This window comes from Excalfactoria chinensis, chromosome Z (assembly GCF_039878825.1).
Source record: "Excalfactoria chinensis isolate bCotChi1 chromosome Z, bCotChi1.hap2, whole genome shotgun sequence".
In the NCBI taxonomy this organism is placed as follows: Eukaryota; Metazoa; Chordata; class Aves; order Galliformes; family Phasianidae; genus Excalfactoria; species Excalfactoria chinensis.
The window spans coordinates 45,986,476-46,003,793 of record NC_092857.1 but is presented as its reverse complement, the minus strand read 5'-3'; the positions used below and the strand labels follow the sequence as shown (position 1 = coordinate 46,003,793).

The 17,318-nt window shown below is 53.2% G+C and overlaps 2 protein-coding genes across 2 annotated transcripts; both read right to left on the bottom strand.

Annotated features, from left to right (window-relative positions):
* Positions 1–657: 657 nt before the first annotated feature.
* Positions 658–1,405, bottom strand: LOC140264555 (endogenous retrovirus group V member 1 Env polyprotein-like; the record flags this gene model as incomplete). Its single annotated transcript, XM_072360409.1, is given in 3 exon segments — positions 658–1,148; positions 1,151–1,186; positions 1,189–1,405. Coding segments are annotated over 3 exon segments (744 nt in total), but the record flags the coding sequence as incomplete, so codon positions are not given.
* Positions 1,406–1,428: 23 nt separating this feature from the next.
* LOC140264554 (adenylate cyclase type 10-like) lies at positions 1,429–13,439 on the bottom strand. Its single transcript, XM_072360408.1, has 23 exons — positions 13,010–13,439; positions 12,658–12,762; positions 12,402–12,440; positions 11,796–11,939; positions 10,680–10,885; positions 10,336–10,429; positions 10,095–10,183; positions 9,767–9,958; positions 9,506–9,627; positions 8,833–8,909; positions 8,384–8,573; positions 7,619–7,671; positions 7,257–7,410; positions 6,379–6,571; positions 5,992–6,078; positions 5,372–5,655; positions 4,872–5,005; positions 4,234–4,356; positions 3,393–3,647; positions 2,754–3,289; positions 2,421–2,528; positions 2,075–2,253; positions 1,429–1,618 (listed from the first exon to the last, which is right to left on the bottom strand). The coding sequence occupies exons 1-23, from the start codon at positions 13,437–13,439 to the stop codon at positions 1,429–1,431; spliced, it is 3,984 nt and encodes a 1,327-aa protein (XP_072216509.1).
* Between the last annotated feature and the right edge of the window lie 3,879 nt (positions 13,440–17,318).

The following is a 17,318-nucleotide window of genomic DNA, read 5'->3' as shown; positions in this document are numbered from 1 at the left end:
TCCCAGAGAAGTATTTTGATGAATTTCACAAGATGCTTTTCTATTTTGAAAGGCAAACCTATTCACAGCTTGGCTTTCCCTTTGTGACAGTATTTTTTCTAGAATGCGCACGAAAACAGGATGTTTTGACATTTTCCAGATCTCAAGAAAGGCCGAAAAACAATGAATATAAGAAATAAGAAGGTTTATTTAGATAGAAAAGGTAAAAGAGGGAATGAATATAAGAAATTAAATGGTTTGTTTAGATAGAGAAGGTAAAAGAGGGTTGTCAGTGTGGGACTCTGCACATATGTCATATATCTCGGTGGTTGTTTGGTGGTCTGTCTGGGGAAGGTCTTCCTCACTGTGTGCTCTTTGACCTGGTCAGGTTGGAGGACCCTTGGCTGGCTTTGGCCAGTCGTCTCATTGGTTATGACTTCTTCCACCAATCTGCTCCTTCGTTAATTTGAAGTTTAGTGTCCTAGCCTGCCGTCAGCATTCCAGACATAGGAATATAGTGATGATACTTGGAGAAATGGGAGATCCACTCTCTGCACTGTCTGAGTCTGTAGAAAAGCATGTTATCGTCAGCCAAAAGCTGGCTTAGCAAGGTCAGATCTGCAGCTGCCGATTCAGCACCCCAGGAAAGTACATAGCTTTTAACCTGACCTATTTTCCTTAATTCAAGGGTTGTCCAACATGGGAGGGGTTGTCCAAGAAAAGCTGCTTTATCCATCCCAGATTTGGTAGCCAGCTAGTGAGTGCATCCCATAAATCTCCTTCCCAATATGTGTTATCCCGACTTGCCCTATGCGATACCTTTGTCTGTTCCCAGATTTTCGTCAAGTCTGTTTCAGTCCTTAGGTCCTTGCTTAGGTATACACAGCAGCTCCGATTTAGTATTGTGTATACCCCTCCTTCTTTAGCTGTCAATAGATCTAGTGCCATCCTGTTCTGAATCACCATCTTGGACAAGGAGGATACCTCCTCTTGGATGGCTCGTAATACATCCGTTGTGGCATTTTCCACTATTTCTAAGGTTGCAGAGATATTCACAATTGCCTTTTCTAGCTGAGCTATTCCTAGAGCTGGGACAAGGATTCTTAAGAAGCTATGGAATCCTGTATTGTACTTAGCTAGGGGGTTGTACGTGCACCTAGTCCGAGTCAGGGGGTTCTCAAAAGCCCTTGTGGGGTTTCTTCATGCACTGTGGTACAAAATATCCCGCACTGCATGTCCCTGTCCAATGTAAGGGTAATGCTTTTTGTGCCTGTCCATCTCTGCATAACCACTGGTACCCATGCAGTAGTTTACATGGCTTGGATATTTTTTCTTGGTGGGTAAACGTTGTACCCATCCCTACAATTCCGAGTATGTTCTCATCTGAGACAGTCTGGTCGGCTGGAGTACACAGCGTCGATGGTCTCCAAACAGTCTGACCTATTTTCCTTAATTGAAGGGTTGTCCAACATGGGATTCTGCTGCCTGATAAAAGCGCATCTTGATGTCTGTGTTGGCCTTCATGAGTGCTGCCAGGCGGGAGAACTTCTGCCCGCGAGGTGTGCCCTCCTGGTTGTAGAGGTCCTCGAGCAAGGAGAGGCATCTGCTCCGCCAAAGCAGCCAGGCTTGCTTCTTCCTCCTGCCACACAAGAGAAACGGTTGGGCCCAGAGGCATGGCTGTGGAGCACAGAGTCAGACAGGGCAAGGAAAGCAGGGCGGCAGGGCTAGCCAGCTACACTGCTGGAGAAAGGGAGCTGATGCCAGGAGGGTGGCCAGGAGGAAGGGGCAAAGGAAGAAGTGCTGATGGGGGCAGCTGACAGCTACAGGGCGGGTGTGTGCTGGCACTGCGGCTCCAGAGGTGCAACCCTCAGCACAAGCTGCTTTTTACCCAAAGGAGTGCATTCTTCTCGTGTGCTGTGCATGGGAGGCAGCGTGAGGCTGCACCATCCCTGGCTCTACTCAGACATCACACCTGAATGTTTCAGTGTTGCTAAGGCTTGGGAATGGGCTGAAAACTAGGCGGGCCTGGCCTGGATGCATGGGATCAGGTACAAAATGGCTCTTCCTTTCCCATGTTGTCTCTTGGGCTGCTTACCGAGCTTCCTGGGGAAGGAAGGATGTTCTGCTTCTGGCGTGAAAAGCATGAAGCAACCCTTCCCACAAAGACTTGACAGAGGCCCCGGCACAGGTATCGGGGAACTGCTTTTTCAATAGGCTCAGCGCCTGCCTGCTCATTTTCTTGGCCAGCTTCACATGTCGCATGTTACTGCAGACCTGCACAGGGAAGAGGAAGGCATGCAGATGTGGAGTACTTGCCCAAGACCTGCAGAGACTGCAGGAATGGACTGGGGTCTGGCTATGGCAGGAGCATTCCCTGCCAGCAGGGAAAGCGTCTGCCTGCATCCCTCCGGACACCCTTCTGCTTTTCCCTGCCTCTTTACCTCTCCTTTGAGGCTGGCGAAGACGGCCTCCTCAAAGCGGTCTATGACATTTCCTGTTTTCTGTATGGAGCTCCTCAGGACCTCTGCTTCATTCAGCTTTGTGAGGACCTTGGAACAAGCACACAGACAGCAGATAAGCATTCATGCAGAGCCTGCGGCCAGCCCCATCCTTCCCTGTTGCCTCCTGTGGCATCTGCAGTAGCAGGGCCCGTGTTCCTCCTGGTCATGCCTGCCTTAACATAGTCGCACAGGCGCAGAGCAGGGGAACCGAGGGAGCCCTCGGGCCTCCTCCCTGCTAAGGCAGCTCATGCTGGCCAGTAGTGCATGGCTCACCATGTAGCTGTTGGAGACGTGTAAGTAGGCAGCTGCACACTCCAGCAGGTAATAGAAGGCTTGGGAAGTGCTGCCCGTTGCCATGTAGTGGCGAGCCAGGGGCGCAAGCACTGCTTTGGCGATGGCTTCACACTGGCAGGAGCACTTGCTACCATCCTCAGCCTGCAAAGTTGTCTGCTTGCCCTCTGCTAGAATCCCCTCTGCAGGGTAGGTCCTGGCCCTCCGCAGGTGTTCTCCAGCAAGCACCAAGGCCTCCCAGCTGCACTGGTCATACTTGTCAGCAGAGTCCTGGCAGCTCTGCTGCTCCTGGGCGCTGGAGATGCCGAAGCGGTGGAAGGCCACAAAGTCCCCCCCGTGGCACCTCTGGCATTTGTGCGCATGCCTCTCCAGGAAGGCGGCACACTTGCGGTGGATGCTGACCCTCAGCTTCATAGGCCACAGCTCGTACGTTGCCTCCCACAGCAGTGGGGCACAGAAGGCCAGGACGTCAGACTGCTGCTGCGTGGCCTCCGTGCTCACAGAAGGCCTCTCCAGTCCTGCAAGGCAACGAGTCCTGGCCTTAGCCAGTGGAGCCAGGCCTCAGGCTGCCTGGACTGGGGCAAAGGCCATGCTTTGGTGTGCACTGCAGCCACCACTTACCGCTTCCTGCCTGCCCAGAGGTGGCCAGCCCCTCTGTAGCACCTCGCATTTCTTCTGGCTTCCTGGTGGTCTTCAGCCGCTTCAGGATGTTGTCCTCCACCAGCATGTCCAGCAATAAATTCATGATGTGCTTTACATCAGTGGGAAGTAAGTGAACCAGCTGGTGGGTGGTAAACACCGGCCCTATGATGGCTGCAAACTTCAGGACCATCTGCTTCTTTAGTTCGATCCGGTCCAGCTCAACCAGAGCAATCTCTGCCAAGAAGCAGCAACACAATTCTGTCTTGCCTGTCCCTGATCCTGAGGTTGGAGAAACTGGGCAGTTTCACCAGAGGAAACGGGGAAGGCTTTGGCCTCCTTTCCTCGGGATGGCACCTGCTGGGAAACCAGAGCCCAGAGCTGGTACCTTCAAGGTGGGTCTGCTCCTCTCACAGCCACAGGCCACAGGAGCCAGGGAAAGCAGAGGCAGAAAAATGCTCCCAACCAATGATGGGGAGGGCACAATCCAGCAGGTATGAGTTTCCCACTGTGCGACCTACTAGATCTGCACTGGGTTCATGCCCCGCGGTGCACAGAGAACACAGAGCATTTTCAGCAGCCCAGAGCTGGACTCAGAGCTCCCCAGCCCCTGGCACGCAGCTCACCAGTCGGCTCAGAGCTGGTCCATTGCCCACAGGGGAAAACCACAGCCTGTGAGATCACGCGGCTCTTCCTGCCTGGACTGAAGTCACCTTCCTGGCAGAGCTCTGAGGCTGAAAGGGCGACTCTGCAGCACGCAGGTGCCCAGGAGAGGAAGCTGGGGCACAGACACAAACCGGATGAGCGCTGCTCAGCTCCTCACCTTTCAAGGCCACCGGCAGCATGGGGTTCTCGAGGCTCACACCTGGTCTGATGGCACAGATCCTTTTGCTGTCACTCCCGGTACCCGAGCTTGAGGCAGCTGTGACACTGGGAGACGCCGTGGCTGCAGAAGATGGGTAGAGCAGGGGGAGCATGAATAAGGTGCGACAAGTTGTACCTGTCATGGTCCGGCATGCTGCCTGGCCTGCACTGAACAGGGCCAGTAAACAGGGCAAGCTGGTTGATTCCCATAGCAAGCTTTCATGTGCATTGCCCTCCCTCTCTTCTGTCTTCACACCAGCTTCAGACCAGATGCCCTTCAGTCAAAACTTCCAGGCTTCTCAGATGGAAAACAAATGTCCCACAACAGAACATGGTGGTGCTGCTGCTTTTGACAGTGCTACCTCCAGAGCCAGGGAAGTTGCCACGGATGCTCCACAAGGCAAAGCCTGCACAGGCTGCCCCTAAGCAACAGCGCTCTGCCTGACATTGCTACTGCCGTGGCATTCCCACCGTGCTTTTCAGTTCCCAAGGGTGCAGGGTCAGCCTCCACCCAGAGTCACTGGGGAGACACAAGGCACAGCTGTGTGGGAGAGGATGTGCCACAGTGAACAGCTGATTGGCAACAAGGGTGCTTACCCATCAGGCTCTGCCAGTTGTCCTTTCCTTCCTCCGGCATCCCGGTGTGCAACAAGAGGATGTTGTTGCAACGCAGGTAGCACAGCAGTTCCTCACAGTAATATGGGATGCCAGAACTTCTCTGGATCAGGAACCTGGGCAGGAGGACAACCAACACCAGGGAAGTAAGGTGCAGCACAGTTCTGATGGGTGCTGAGTCATTCAGGCCTTGCAGGATAACCAGCCTCTTCAACAAGGCTACACCTGGCTTCTGGAAGGGGCTTGTCTGTCTGGGACCCCCCAAATCTGCAACATTCCCGGGAATCCATTGGGAAAGGCTGGTGGACAATGCCCAAAGCACAGAACAGCAAGCCATGGCAACAGCAAAGGGCTGACACCATCCACACTCTGCTGCCTCGTGGCACTTGCCAATTCTTAGCTCATGCCTGCTATGGCCAGGCCTAAGGAGAGACAAGGACATGTACTATCTAAGTGCAGAAGAGTGCTGGACTTGGGCTTACCTTGCTAGCTCCCTGGGGATGCTGCACACACCAAGCTCCTGGCAGGCTTTCTGCACCACAGCTGAAGCTTTCAGCCCTTCCAGATGATGACAGGTGATTCTCTGAGATGTCTTGCTTTCTGTGGCAGCTTTGAAAATGTCCTCTGCCCTGTCATGGCCGGGAGCTAAGCTCATGACCATGAAGACCATGATGCTTTGGAGCAGGGGCCACATGATACACCAGGACTTAGGGTCGAGGAAGTGGGCATTGTCGATGAAAAATAAGCCAAATTCCCCTCCAAGCACCTGAAAGAAACAGACAGTTCCGAGTAGAATCCAGTGGATTCTTGAGTGTCTTCCGGGGAGGGCACTTAGCCTTTCACTCCTCAAGACAAGGGGATACTCAGAAGCCCCTCCTCAGCCACCTTCCCCTCCAGGAGTTTACCAACTTTGTTCCCATGAGACTGTAAAGTCTTCCCTAACATCAGTTCCCGGGCAGAAAGAGGGAACTTGGGCAAGGTTCCCGTAGGGCCATGACCCAGGCACGTCATCCTGCCACCTCCTCAGTCATCTTCAGCCCAGAGCCTGCAGCCTGCATGGGTGTTTGGCTCCTGTGAGGCAGGAGGAAGGAGACATGCTCACCTTCTGTAGCACTCGTGTACAAGTCAGGTGGAATGCACTGGCCAGTTCACTGCAACTCATCTTGTGGACCTCGTCTGTGATGGGAAACTGTCCAGGAAAGATAGAGAGGAACATTGCAGCAGGTCTAGGCACAACTATCCCCCACAGCAAGAATGCTGAGCAAAATGCCTCTGCTTTTGCATGCGGCCAACACCAGCAAGTCTTCAATGCCATTTCCAGGGTGCAGAACAAGACACGGGGCACATGCGTGGCACAGGAGCACCCCATGCACTGGGAGACTCCCAGGCACAGGAATCCAACAGGTGGGGTACAAGCCCCCACGAATGCCTGCTCTGAGCTGAGCTGCTCCCAGCAGAGCATCCAAGCAGGATGGCCTCTTGTTCTCACCTCAACAAAGAAAACATCGTTGAGCAGGCAGTAGCTGCTCTCCTCTATGGTGCCTTGGAACAGGGTCTGCAGAGTACGCTGCCTGTCACTGCAGGTCTCACTGGCCTGGAGACCCAGCACCCTGGCCACCAGCAGACGGATGGCAGAGAAGGGCTGCCTCACATTCTCCTCTATCAGTGACACAGTGATGACCCTGTGGTGCAAAAGCAGAAGACTCAGAGATCCAGAATTGCCTCCTGGTAGCTCAAGCTTGCCTGGACAGCAGTGTTTTATGGGTGAGCCATGTGGTTCTTTCTGCAGAGGAAAGTGGGACTCCTCAGCCACACATGTCCAAGTGCTTCCTGGATAGAGGACCAAGTTCCACTCATCATATGAAAAAGAGCCTCGAGGGGCAGCTGCAGGCCAGTCACTGGCAGGGCTGACCATAGCCCCTGCACCTCCACTGCCCCAGACCGGGTCATACTACGCGTCCCCTGCAGAGGCCCTCACTGGGTTAAGAAGGAAGGCCTCAGCAGGTGGCAGGTCTGCCGCCCGGCCCGCAGCAAGGCTTTTCTGCCTCAGTGCTGCATCTGGAAAACAGCCAGGGGGCAAGCAGCATTTCTGAGACGGGCTACCTTGCCTCCCCTCAGCTCCAGAGCTGGAGCCCTTTCTACCTCGTTGGGCTTTGGGCTTGGCCCAGGGACAAGGCAGGAAAGCAGTGGCTCACAAAGCCAGCTGGAACTCTCCGAGGAGGCTGGTGCTGCTCAGGTCTGCAGCAGGATTTTTTGGGAGGCTGCAGTGCAAGGGCTGGGCACAGTGGCACATGGACTGCAGTGTTCCACCAACACCAGGGGACAAGAGGGAGAGAGGTGCCAAAGCAATGGCTCCAAAGTGCTTACCTGTGCGCAGCAGCCTGACCTAAAGCAGCCAGCTCGGCGAGTAAGTGGCTCTTTCCAGAGCCTTGAATGCCCACAAATGCCAGGATGTGTGGCTCTCCCAAATACTTGTAGGCCTCTAAGTGGCATTCAAAGAGGTCAATCTCCGCCTCCCGACCTGTACATACCCACAAGGAAATGAGTTGCTGCAGTGTGCTGAAAAGCGAGGAGCCCCTCCAGCTCTCTCCCCCCTCCCGCAGCACAGAGGGAGGGAGTCAGGAAGTGGCTGCGTGGGGCTCAGCTGCATGCCAGGGGCAGCTTACAGCACAGCCCCTGGGCACTCAGCAAAGGGGAGCAACAGGGCTTCAGATGAGTTCTCTACCTACCCAGCAAGGGACCATAGCATGACTTCTCCTTGGCAAGGCTCATGTCATATCGGCTAGAAGGGGGAGAAGAGAAAATGGGTCCTTCAGTTGGTCAGAAGCCAGAGCACGCAGAGCCTGCTTTGTTACCAGAGCATGTTCCCCTGGCCAAAGCTGCAGGTGACATGCTAGGACAGCCTCAAGCATAAGGAAGTCCAGAAGCCACAGCAGGACAGCCAAAGCTAAGAAAAGTCCCTTGGTGGTGGCAGCAGCCAAAGAAATCCAAGATGAGGAAATAGACTGGGCTGTGCTGCTGGCTAGCTGACTGCTCTGCCAGCCTGGACAAGCAAAACAAGATTCTGGGAAAGGAAGACCTGTGTCACTTAGTGGCTTGGGAAGCCCAAGATGCTGGCACCTTTGGCTCAAGTCCTGCAGTGGTTTCCAAAAGACGGTAGCATTTGTGTTCAAAACTCCCTCCAACAACAAGGTCAAAGCCGGGCCCAGAAGAACACAGAGGACTGAACAGGAAGGCAGCAGGAGGCAAAGCATGCCAGCAGCCTACCTTCCCCCAGCAGAACACCCAACACTTCCTGCTGGGAAGCAGCTGGGGAAAAAAACCACCCCATGCAGCAGAATGGCTGTTGGCTTAGTCTTATGCGTGGTGGAGCACAACACAAGGGACATCTGTGTGAGAGCAGCCTAGTCTTGATGCAGAACTCCTCTCTGCCAGCCAAGGTTGTACCCCTGAGGCCCCTCTCCCCTCACTTGCATCACTCAGAGAACACTTACTTCTTCCTGGTGATCCCCAAGTATTGATAGACAGTGATGAGAGTGCCGACACCTTTCATAACTTTCTTTGGTAACTCCTGGAAGCAGTCACTTGGCAGGCAAGAGGCCGCACAGGTCTCTGCATCACAGCACACCATTCCTGGGAAGGTCATCATCATGCGGGCGGCCAAATTCACCCTAAAGCCAAGGGCTGCCACAAAGAAAGAGCAAACATCAGCGCTGCTGGGAAACCTTCAAGGTCAAGGGCGACCACCCTTCGCGGGCACAAGCCAACCCAAATGCAGGGTAAGCAGACCCAAAGGGAGCCACATGACTCTGAGCCCATCCTCCCACCTCAAGGCCCCAGCAGGCTGCGGCATGTCCTTGCCTCAGCCCATCTTCCTCGTCCAGACCAACAGGCTGAAGAAGATCCATGCCAGCCTCACACTCCTAAGACAAAGGAGGCCTACCTGTGTATTCAAACCTCTCAGGATGACCAGTGAGGCCGCAGAACGCCATTCCACTGCTGACCGCAGCAGACACTAGCCTGGCACACAGAGAGGGAGATGTGGATTCAGCAGCAGTCCTGCTGCAGTCCTGATTGCCCTGTTCCATCCCTTCCCACCTCTCCCCTCCTCAGCACTGGGACCACACGCACCAGCATGGGTCTTGGGGACTTGGAGAGCTTGGGGCACAACACAGTCTGGGGGCAGGGGACATAGGCAGGGCACACACAAGACTCTTTGGAGCCTTCCCCCAGGGTATGATGGCTGCAACCTGCGCCAGGCCACAGGCTCTTCTCCTTAGCAGGTAGGCAAGCATGTGCTGCCTGCACACCACCCGCAGTGGCAGCAACTGGAGGTCAAGGGACCAGGCCTGGGCCTTGTTCCTGTCCCCGTTGCCCACAGGAGCCTGCCTCTGGCACTGAGGAGCTCTGCGCCCTGGTGAGGGCTTGCTCTGACACAATGACTGTCAGGCAGTACTTGGGGGACTGTGCCTGGCTGTCGGGGGCTAACCCGCCACCTCTGACACCACCTCCTTCCTGCCAGGGGCGAAGGAGGACAAGCCAGAAGGCATGTCTCTTGCTCATCAGTCCCCTCACGCCATCCCAGGCAGCACACACCCCTCATCATGTGCACTCACCGGAGATTTCTCAGAGATGTGGAGGCCTTGTGGAAGATCCGCAGAGCACACTGCAAGGCGTGGGTGCTCTCGTAGGCCAGCTTTGCACCAGAAAATCCAAACACGCAGAGGACGGTGCAGCCCTGCAAAGAAGAGGTGCAGTACGTCTTGTTTACCAACCCACCACCACAGATGCCAGCAGCAGGGCAGAACTGCTTCCCATTCCCTTGCTGCCAAAGAGGCCAAGGCATCCCAGGGGTGGGATGGCTGTCACACACTCACTTTGTCAAACAGAAGAGTTTTGTTGATTTCACCCTTGTGAGGGATGATGATTTCTGAAATCATCTTGCTGCTATCGCTGAGGGTCTTGCTGAGCTCCAGCATGGTGATATTGTCAGCAAACTTCATCTGGATGAAGAGGCTGGTGACCGGCCGTAGCTCAGAGAACAGTTCCAGCGGCACACCCTCAGAAAGCTGCAAGAGAAGAGCACATCTCTTTTCCTCGGGCTCTCGCCACAGACTGCTCTTTCCTTTGGCTGCCCCTTTTCCCAAGAACTCCACACTACTTTCTGCCCTCCCTGCACGCAGCTGCCAGCAGTGCTGGCCATACCTTCCGGAGAACAGCTGTCGATAAGTGCTTCTCCAGCCACTTTTCCGCTTCACTATCAATGGACATCACAAGAGATGGCCTTCGGAGGCCTAAGGAAAGGAAACGCAGGCCGTCACTGGCAGGGCAGGACTACAGGGCCTTGAGAAGCTGGACACGGCAAGGAAAAGAGTCTCCTGTGCTTGCTCCTGTTCCTGTCTGTGAAGCAGGCAGGCCCCACCTTTCAGCCAGTCACAGGACTCACCCGTTCCTTCCAAACGCCTCTCTCCTCTGGATTCGCTCAGCCTGAGTACTGCATCAATGTATTCTTGGTGATCTAAGCGCCTCATTCCCACCACCTGAAGACACACAGGAGGAAAGGAATGCCACTGGCCTCCTCAGAAGCCCAAGGGCACAGGGCCAGCACCTCCACTCTCACTTCCCAGTGAAGGGCAAGCCCACTTCTCTGGACTTTCAGCTGCGGTGCAAAGCCAATGTCTTCGGCTCTCTGCCTACGCTTACAGCTGTGGCCACGTGTTCAGCCTCTCAGCTGCCTCCCCACCCAGGTGTGGGTCTTCCAAAGGGCTCAGTGCCACCCCATCCACCCACCTTCATGGCCCTGTAGCCAGCAAGAGGCCTGGCCCTGATTCGTTGCTGCTCACACATCTTCCAGCAGGTGTGTGACAGCATGACTTGATGGTTAGCCGAAAGGCCTTGGGCCTCGATTACATCATCCAGAGTCCAGTTGCAGATGAAGAAGAACTGACGATCCCCACCTCTGACAGAAGTAAAGGAGAGAATCCCAGCGGAGATCCCTGGGGACAGAGAGACCGGTGGTGTTAGTACAGGGAACCTTTGGAACCCAGTGGGCCCCAGCTGCACCAAGCTCAGCTGACACCCAGCCTGGAGACAGGCACCAGGGAGGGGAAGGGCCTCATGCATCCTTCTCGGGGCCATAGTGACACAGGTCCCAGAAACAGGAGTCTACAAAGAGGCAAAGAAAGTCAACTCTGACAATGTGTTGGCACTGCTGGGCGTCTCAGCCAGCAGCCTACAGCGCAAGGCCAGCAGAGCAGCAGCTTTGAGCAGCATCTGCTCTGTTTACGTGAAGGCGGGTTGCAAGTGTCTGCCTGAGGCAAGAGCCTTCCAGAGAGCTGGGGAAGTGGGACCTCGAGGGGAAGGGAAGAAAAGCAAACAGGGAGACCCGGAGAGAGGAGGATAGAAGAGATCCAGCAAAAGTCCCAAGTGAAGTCCCCACCCACAGTCTGCTGACCAGGCATGCTGTCCATGGTGTGAGGAGAGCCTGCAGAAGCCCGGCTCAAAGCCATTATGCAAAGCAGTTCCCCTTTGCTTGTCATGAAAAACACCAGCCCTTGGCTGTTGGGCTCGTAGAACTTGAGGAAGCGTCTCTGAGGTGACACATCCCTCATCCAAGGGGCAAGCGGGACAAAGGTGCCTGTCTGCAGACCGGGTGTGGGATCTACCTCCCAGTGGAGTCAGACGTTGGGGCCTGCACGGATAGAGTGGGCTGTGCTCTGGGAGCCTCACTGGGAGAGAGGGGCCTGTGCTACAGCCAACGCCAGGCAGGCAGGGAAGGAGTCCTGTCCTCCCCTGCCCTCGCTGCCTCCCGCTTGCCCTGCAGATGCTGTCACGGGAGGCTGTCCATCGGCTCTGGAGAGTAGTGGGGCTGCACACGTGGCACAGCTGACCCATCAGTGCCCGTACCTATCCTCAGGTGGAGCTTGTGACCCAGGTAAGTGTCATGACTGCCGTACTTCTTCTGGATTTTCCTGCAGCACTGCAGCGCCAGGTTGATGGCCATAGGCAGCTCAGGTCCTGATGCTCTCCACAGCACCAGCACGGCATCCCCTGGGGAAAGTGAGAGGAAGGTGAAGGCTGTCCTGAGGGCTGACTCTTCCTGAGTTGCGCCCAGCCGTAGGGACAGTGGCAAGTGGCTGGCCAGCGTGCCCAGAAAGATGGGACTGTGGGAAGGCATCATCCTGAAGGACCTCTGGGGCAGCCTGACTTCAGGGACACCTCCCATCTGTCAGGCCAGCCACAGCAACCTCCAGGGCAGCCAAGCAGGAGAGTTGGATGGTGTGGGACAGCAGTGAGGCCGACACCCCCCACCACCAGTGACCCTCAGCACTCAAAGACAGGGCTCCCGTCCTGACCCCCCTGCTTATCTCACAAGGAGAAGCCCTGCTCAAAGCTGGAGGCAAAGCAGTTCCCCTTTGCTCTCCACTAAAAGCAAGGTGGAATCCAGGAGGCTCCCGCAGGCGACGCTGTGCATCAGCAGGATGCTGACTCTGCCTCCTCCTAAGGACACACCTGCAAACTTCAGGACATCTCCTCCAAACGCCAGAATCTCTGCAAAGAGAAGGAAAAGCGGAGTTATGGGAATGCCTTCTTCCAGGAGCCATGGGAAGAGCCACTGAGCCCATAGAGGAGTGCTGTGGTTGGTTGTGCAGGACCAGGGCACAGCTCCAGAAAGCTGGGCACAGCTCCAGAAATCTCAGCACGGCTCTCTCCACAGTGAGCGAGCCTCAGCGCTCAATGCCCGACAGCCCAGCAGCACGGCTCTTACCCTCCAGAATGTAGCCCATGTAGTCATTGAGAGCTTCTGCCAGCTTCTCAGATCCTCTCTCTGGACCGTTCCGAATGAAGCACTTGTGTGCCAAGGCAGTGAAACCTGCCAGAAAGACACCCGCAAATCAGGACACGTCTGTGTGCCTGTAGCTCATCCCTTCCCTGGCCCCAGCTCAGCACTCGTCACTGCCTTGGCTGACAGCCCAGGAGAAGCTGGTCCGCTCTTTGTGCAGCACGGCAGGACGCCTGCGCAGTGACGAGATGGCCACCCTGTCTTGGGGCAGGGTTCCCAAGGGCCAGGAGCATCCCAGGGGCTCATGTCTGTGGGGGCTCCACCATGCCCAGCCTACCTGAGACATCTGCCAGGAGCAGCACTCCCTCAAGCATCCTGGGGAACCCAGTGCTTGTGAACTCCCTATGGAGAAGGAGACTGGGGAGGAACACCACTTTCTTCCCCAGATCAGAGTAAAGCCACTTCCTCTCCCAAGCAGAAGCCATTGTCAGCACCCTGTGGTACCGGGGTACCTCAGAACAAGACAACCGTGCCCAGCTGCAAGGGAGGAGGATGAGACGCTCACCACTCCAGGCGGCACAATGAGCCCAGGGCTGCTCTGAGGGTCGACGGAACCTCCACCATGGTGCTGTCACAGTCCCGGGCAGCGATGTCATCGCCGACCTCACAAAGAGCTGCCCTCTGGCAATGCAGTGGGCTGCCAGTGCTGTCCTCCATAGCCCGTGGAGCAGCTGCCGCCTTCCCCCTTGACGGCGAGCCGTGGCCATCCGGGCCTCCCTTACTCAGGACAGCGCCCAAGGCAGGCTGGGCCTGCTGCAGTTAGAGCAGCCGCTTCCCATAGCAGGGAGCGGCCCAGGACTGTTCCCAGGACTCCGAGAGGCCTCTGGCGTGTGGAGCTGGGATGGCACCTTGCTGAGCAGTGGCAGGGCTGGAAGGGCAGGCAGGGCAGGCACGCGCGGGCTGCTCATGCCGGTTGTGGCTGGGGTGGAGCTACTTTTCGTTTACCCTACCCATTATATTTCTGGCATTTGAAATACACAATCAGTCCATGTATTATTTCCACATTGATTAAGATGTATTTATACCCAGCACAGGTTTTCAAAGGACTGATGCAGTCAGTTGGCCAGGTAGACCATGACATTTTTCCTTTGTCAGTGTGCAACGGTGGCTTTTTAGCAGGGTGGTGTGTTTGTATAGAGGGGACATTTGGTAAGAATGGTTTCACAGATGGTCTGTTGAGAGGCTAATCTTGGCTCTGAATAGAGTACAGGTTACGGGCTGACCTAAGCTCTGCAGAAAAGGGCCTAGATTTTCCAATAGAGAACAGGTTGTTCATGAGCCAGCAGTGTGCCCGTGTGGGCAAGGCCGATGGTAGCTTGGGGCACTCCAGAAAGAGTATGGCCAGCAGGTCAAGGGAGGTGATCTTCCTCCTCTACTCTGCCCTGGTGAGGCCCCATCTGGAGTACTAAATCCAGTTCTGGGCTCCCCAGTTAGAAAAGCACGGGGAGCTTGCAGAGAGAGTCCAGTAAAGGGCCACAAAGATGGCTGGGGGCCTGGAGCTTCTCACATATGAGGAAAGGCTGAGAGGCTTGGGACTGTTGAGCCTGGAGAAGTCTGAGAGGGGATCTCACAATTGTTTATAAATATCTACAGTGCAGGAGTCAAATGGATGAAGCCGGGCTCTTTTCAGTGGTGTACAGAAACAGGACAAGGGGCAACGGGCAAAAACTGAAACACAGTGAGTTCCATAACACATGGAGAAGAACTTCTTTACAGTGAGGGTGATGGAGCACTGGAACGGGCTGTCCAGGGGAGCTGTGCATTTTCCTGCCACTGTGGGTCCCTTCCAGCCCCCATGATTCGATGACTCCATGATTCTTTTCTTTGGTGAGGGCTTTCATCAATAATAAAGGTGTGTTTTATGCCTTCCCAAGAAAAATATTGTTGTCTGTTTTGTTTTTTGTTGTTTTTTTTTTTTTTAAAATATCCCTCCAGTAAAGAGACCAAGAAGACCATGTCTTTTATGTCTAGAACTGCCATGCAAGGTTATGTAGTAGCTTGCAGTGTAGTTGTTGAAATAGAAATATTTGGCACTGCCACCATCAACAGATGTGTTGGCATTTAAGTACTGAAAATCAGCTGTTAATCACCACTGCACATCTCGTTCACAGGATAACCATATTGGAGCATTATATCAGGAGCATGTTCTATTACTAATCTGCCATTTTCCTACTTCTGAAGTACTCTTCACCTGTTAAGAAACTGACTGGGCACCCAGGCACAGAGGGCAGTGGTGCGTGGAGTTAAACGCAGCTGGTGACTGGTCTCTAGTGGTGTTCCCCAGTGTCACTTTTTATCTCTAGATCTGTGTCCATGACAGGGGCACAGCAAGCCCACAGGCCCACCAGCCCAAAAAGGAGGAAGGAAAAGGAATGAAAGGAAATAAAACAGCAGCAGTGATCTGAGGAGGAAAACAAACCGAGTTTACTAATTACAGTAGTGAAATACAAGTTAACGGGATTGAAGCTAATAAATCAAATACATGAGAGAGAGAGAGAGTTTCTAAAGTCCTCACTCTGACCCACCAGGGAGCAAAGAGAGAGTCTTGTGGCTTCCCAGATCTTTCCCTCCCCCCAGAAGACAGAAATGAAAAAGCAGAGTCTTCTGGGTGTCATGGTTCATTCTTTGCTTCTGAGATAGGAGCAGAAGCATTAATTCTTTTACTTGCAGTGCACTGCATGATGATTTGATGCGGAATAGCGCTTCGGCTACAACAACCCCGGGCGATGCTACAGGCTTGGGGAGGAGTGGCTGGAAGACTGTGCAGAAGAAATGAACCTGGGGGTATTGATTGATGCTTGGCTGAACATGAGCCGACAATGTGCTCAGGTGGCCAAGAAGGCCAATGACATCCTGGCTTGCATCAGAAACGGTGCTGCCAGCAGGAGCAGAGAGGTGATTGTCCTCAGCTCTTGTGAGGCCACACCTCGAGTACTGTGTCCAGTTTTGGGCCCCTCACTGCAAGAAAGACATTGAGGCCCTGGAACGTGTTCAGAGGAGGGCTACGAAGCTGGTGAGGGGTCTGGAGCACAGGCCTTATGAGGAGCGGCTGAGGGAGCTGGGATTGTTCAGCCTGGAGAAGAGGAGGCTCAGGGGAGACCTTATAGCTCTCTATAACTTCCTGAAGGGAGGTTGTGGTGAGCTGGGGGTTGGCCTTTTCTCTCATGTAGACAGTGATAGAACTAGAGGGAATGGTTTCAAGCTGCAACAGGGGAGGTTCAGGCTGGACATTAGGAAGTATTTCTTCTCGGAAAGGGTAGCCAGGCATTGGAATGCACTGCCCAGGGAGGTGGTAGAGTCACCGACCATGGGAGTGTTCAAGAAACGTTTGGATGTTGCATTGAGGAATATGGTTTAGCTGGGAAGTATTGGTAATGGTTGGACTAGATGATCTTCTAGGTCTTTTCCAACCTGAAAATTTCTGTGATTTTGTGATTCTGTGATAACAAGACTGCATGTGATCTTCCCAGTTCCTTCCAGATACTGTGAGACTCAAGTGACTATACTCACTTGGTGTATTATGTTGAGTAATTATCAGAAATAACTTACTTACTGGGATATTCCCCTCTTAAAAGAAAAAAAAAAAAAAAGAAAAAAAAAAAAAAAAAAAAAAGTGATAAAAAAAAGTGATGAAGAAACCTCCAGTGTTGGAAAGTAGTAAATATGCAAGGTGTCTGTTCCATGACTGTTTCCTAGGCAACACAACCTGTTCTCTTGCATATCAGTTATACAAGAGGAGCTTGGTATTTTGACTAAGAGATTCAGCATAGAAAGTGGAGTAGAGTATATATGTCCTGTTCAGGCTCTGTGATAACATAGCAAGGATAGGAATTTGGTAGTACTATGAAACTGATAAACTGCTCAGTACTCAAAGTCAGCAGCTTTTCAATTTTATTTTGCACAAATCACAAAAAAGGTACGTCTGGCAAGAGTCCACTGGGTTCCACTCAGAAATAAGAAAATTAATAGTATAAAAATGAGTTAAGAGAGAAACAACTGGGGGAAAAATACCATAGCAGACAGAACACGCTGACTTCTGGGACCAGTCAATGGGATAAGCCTCTCTTTCCTTCATTAGGGATGCCTATTGGTAAGATTCACACATGCAATTAAACTGAGTCCCTGGAAAACTTATAAATCTCTGTGGAGTAATTCCATAGTTAAACTTGTTCACATTTGGCTATATTATATCACTGGTACTCTCATGTGCTCTGCAGACAGTGTATTTATTACAAGCAACACAAAAGAATCTGTAATCTGTTGCTTCAATAAAGAGCACTATTCAGGTTCTTACTGGAAGCAGGCAAGCTTCTTTGGAATGGTCACATGAGTCTATTCACTTGCTACCAAACCTGTAGCTGAATTTAGCATTTACCCCTTAATGATATACCTGTAATTGCTTTATTTTATTTGCTCTTAAGTTTAAGAAGATGGACCCTTTTACTTAGTCATTACAACAATTTGTTTCAAATTCTTTCCCATTCTATAGCTACTGAATATGTCTTTTCACAGTTTCGATATTGTCATTTTTTATATCTTAAATTTCCTTAGCTAAAATGATAAATGTGTTTTATAATTTCTCCAAG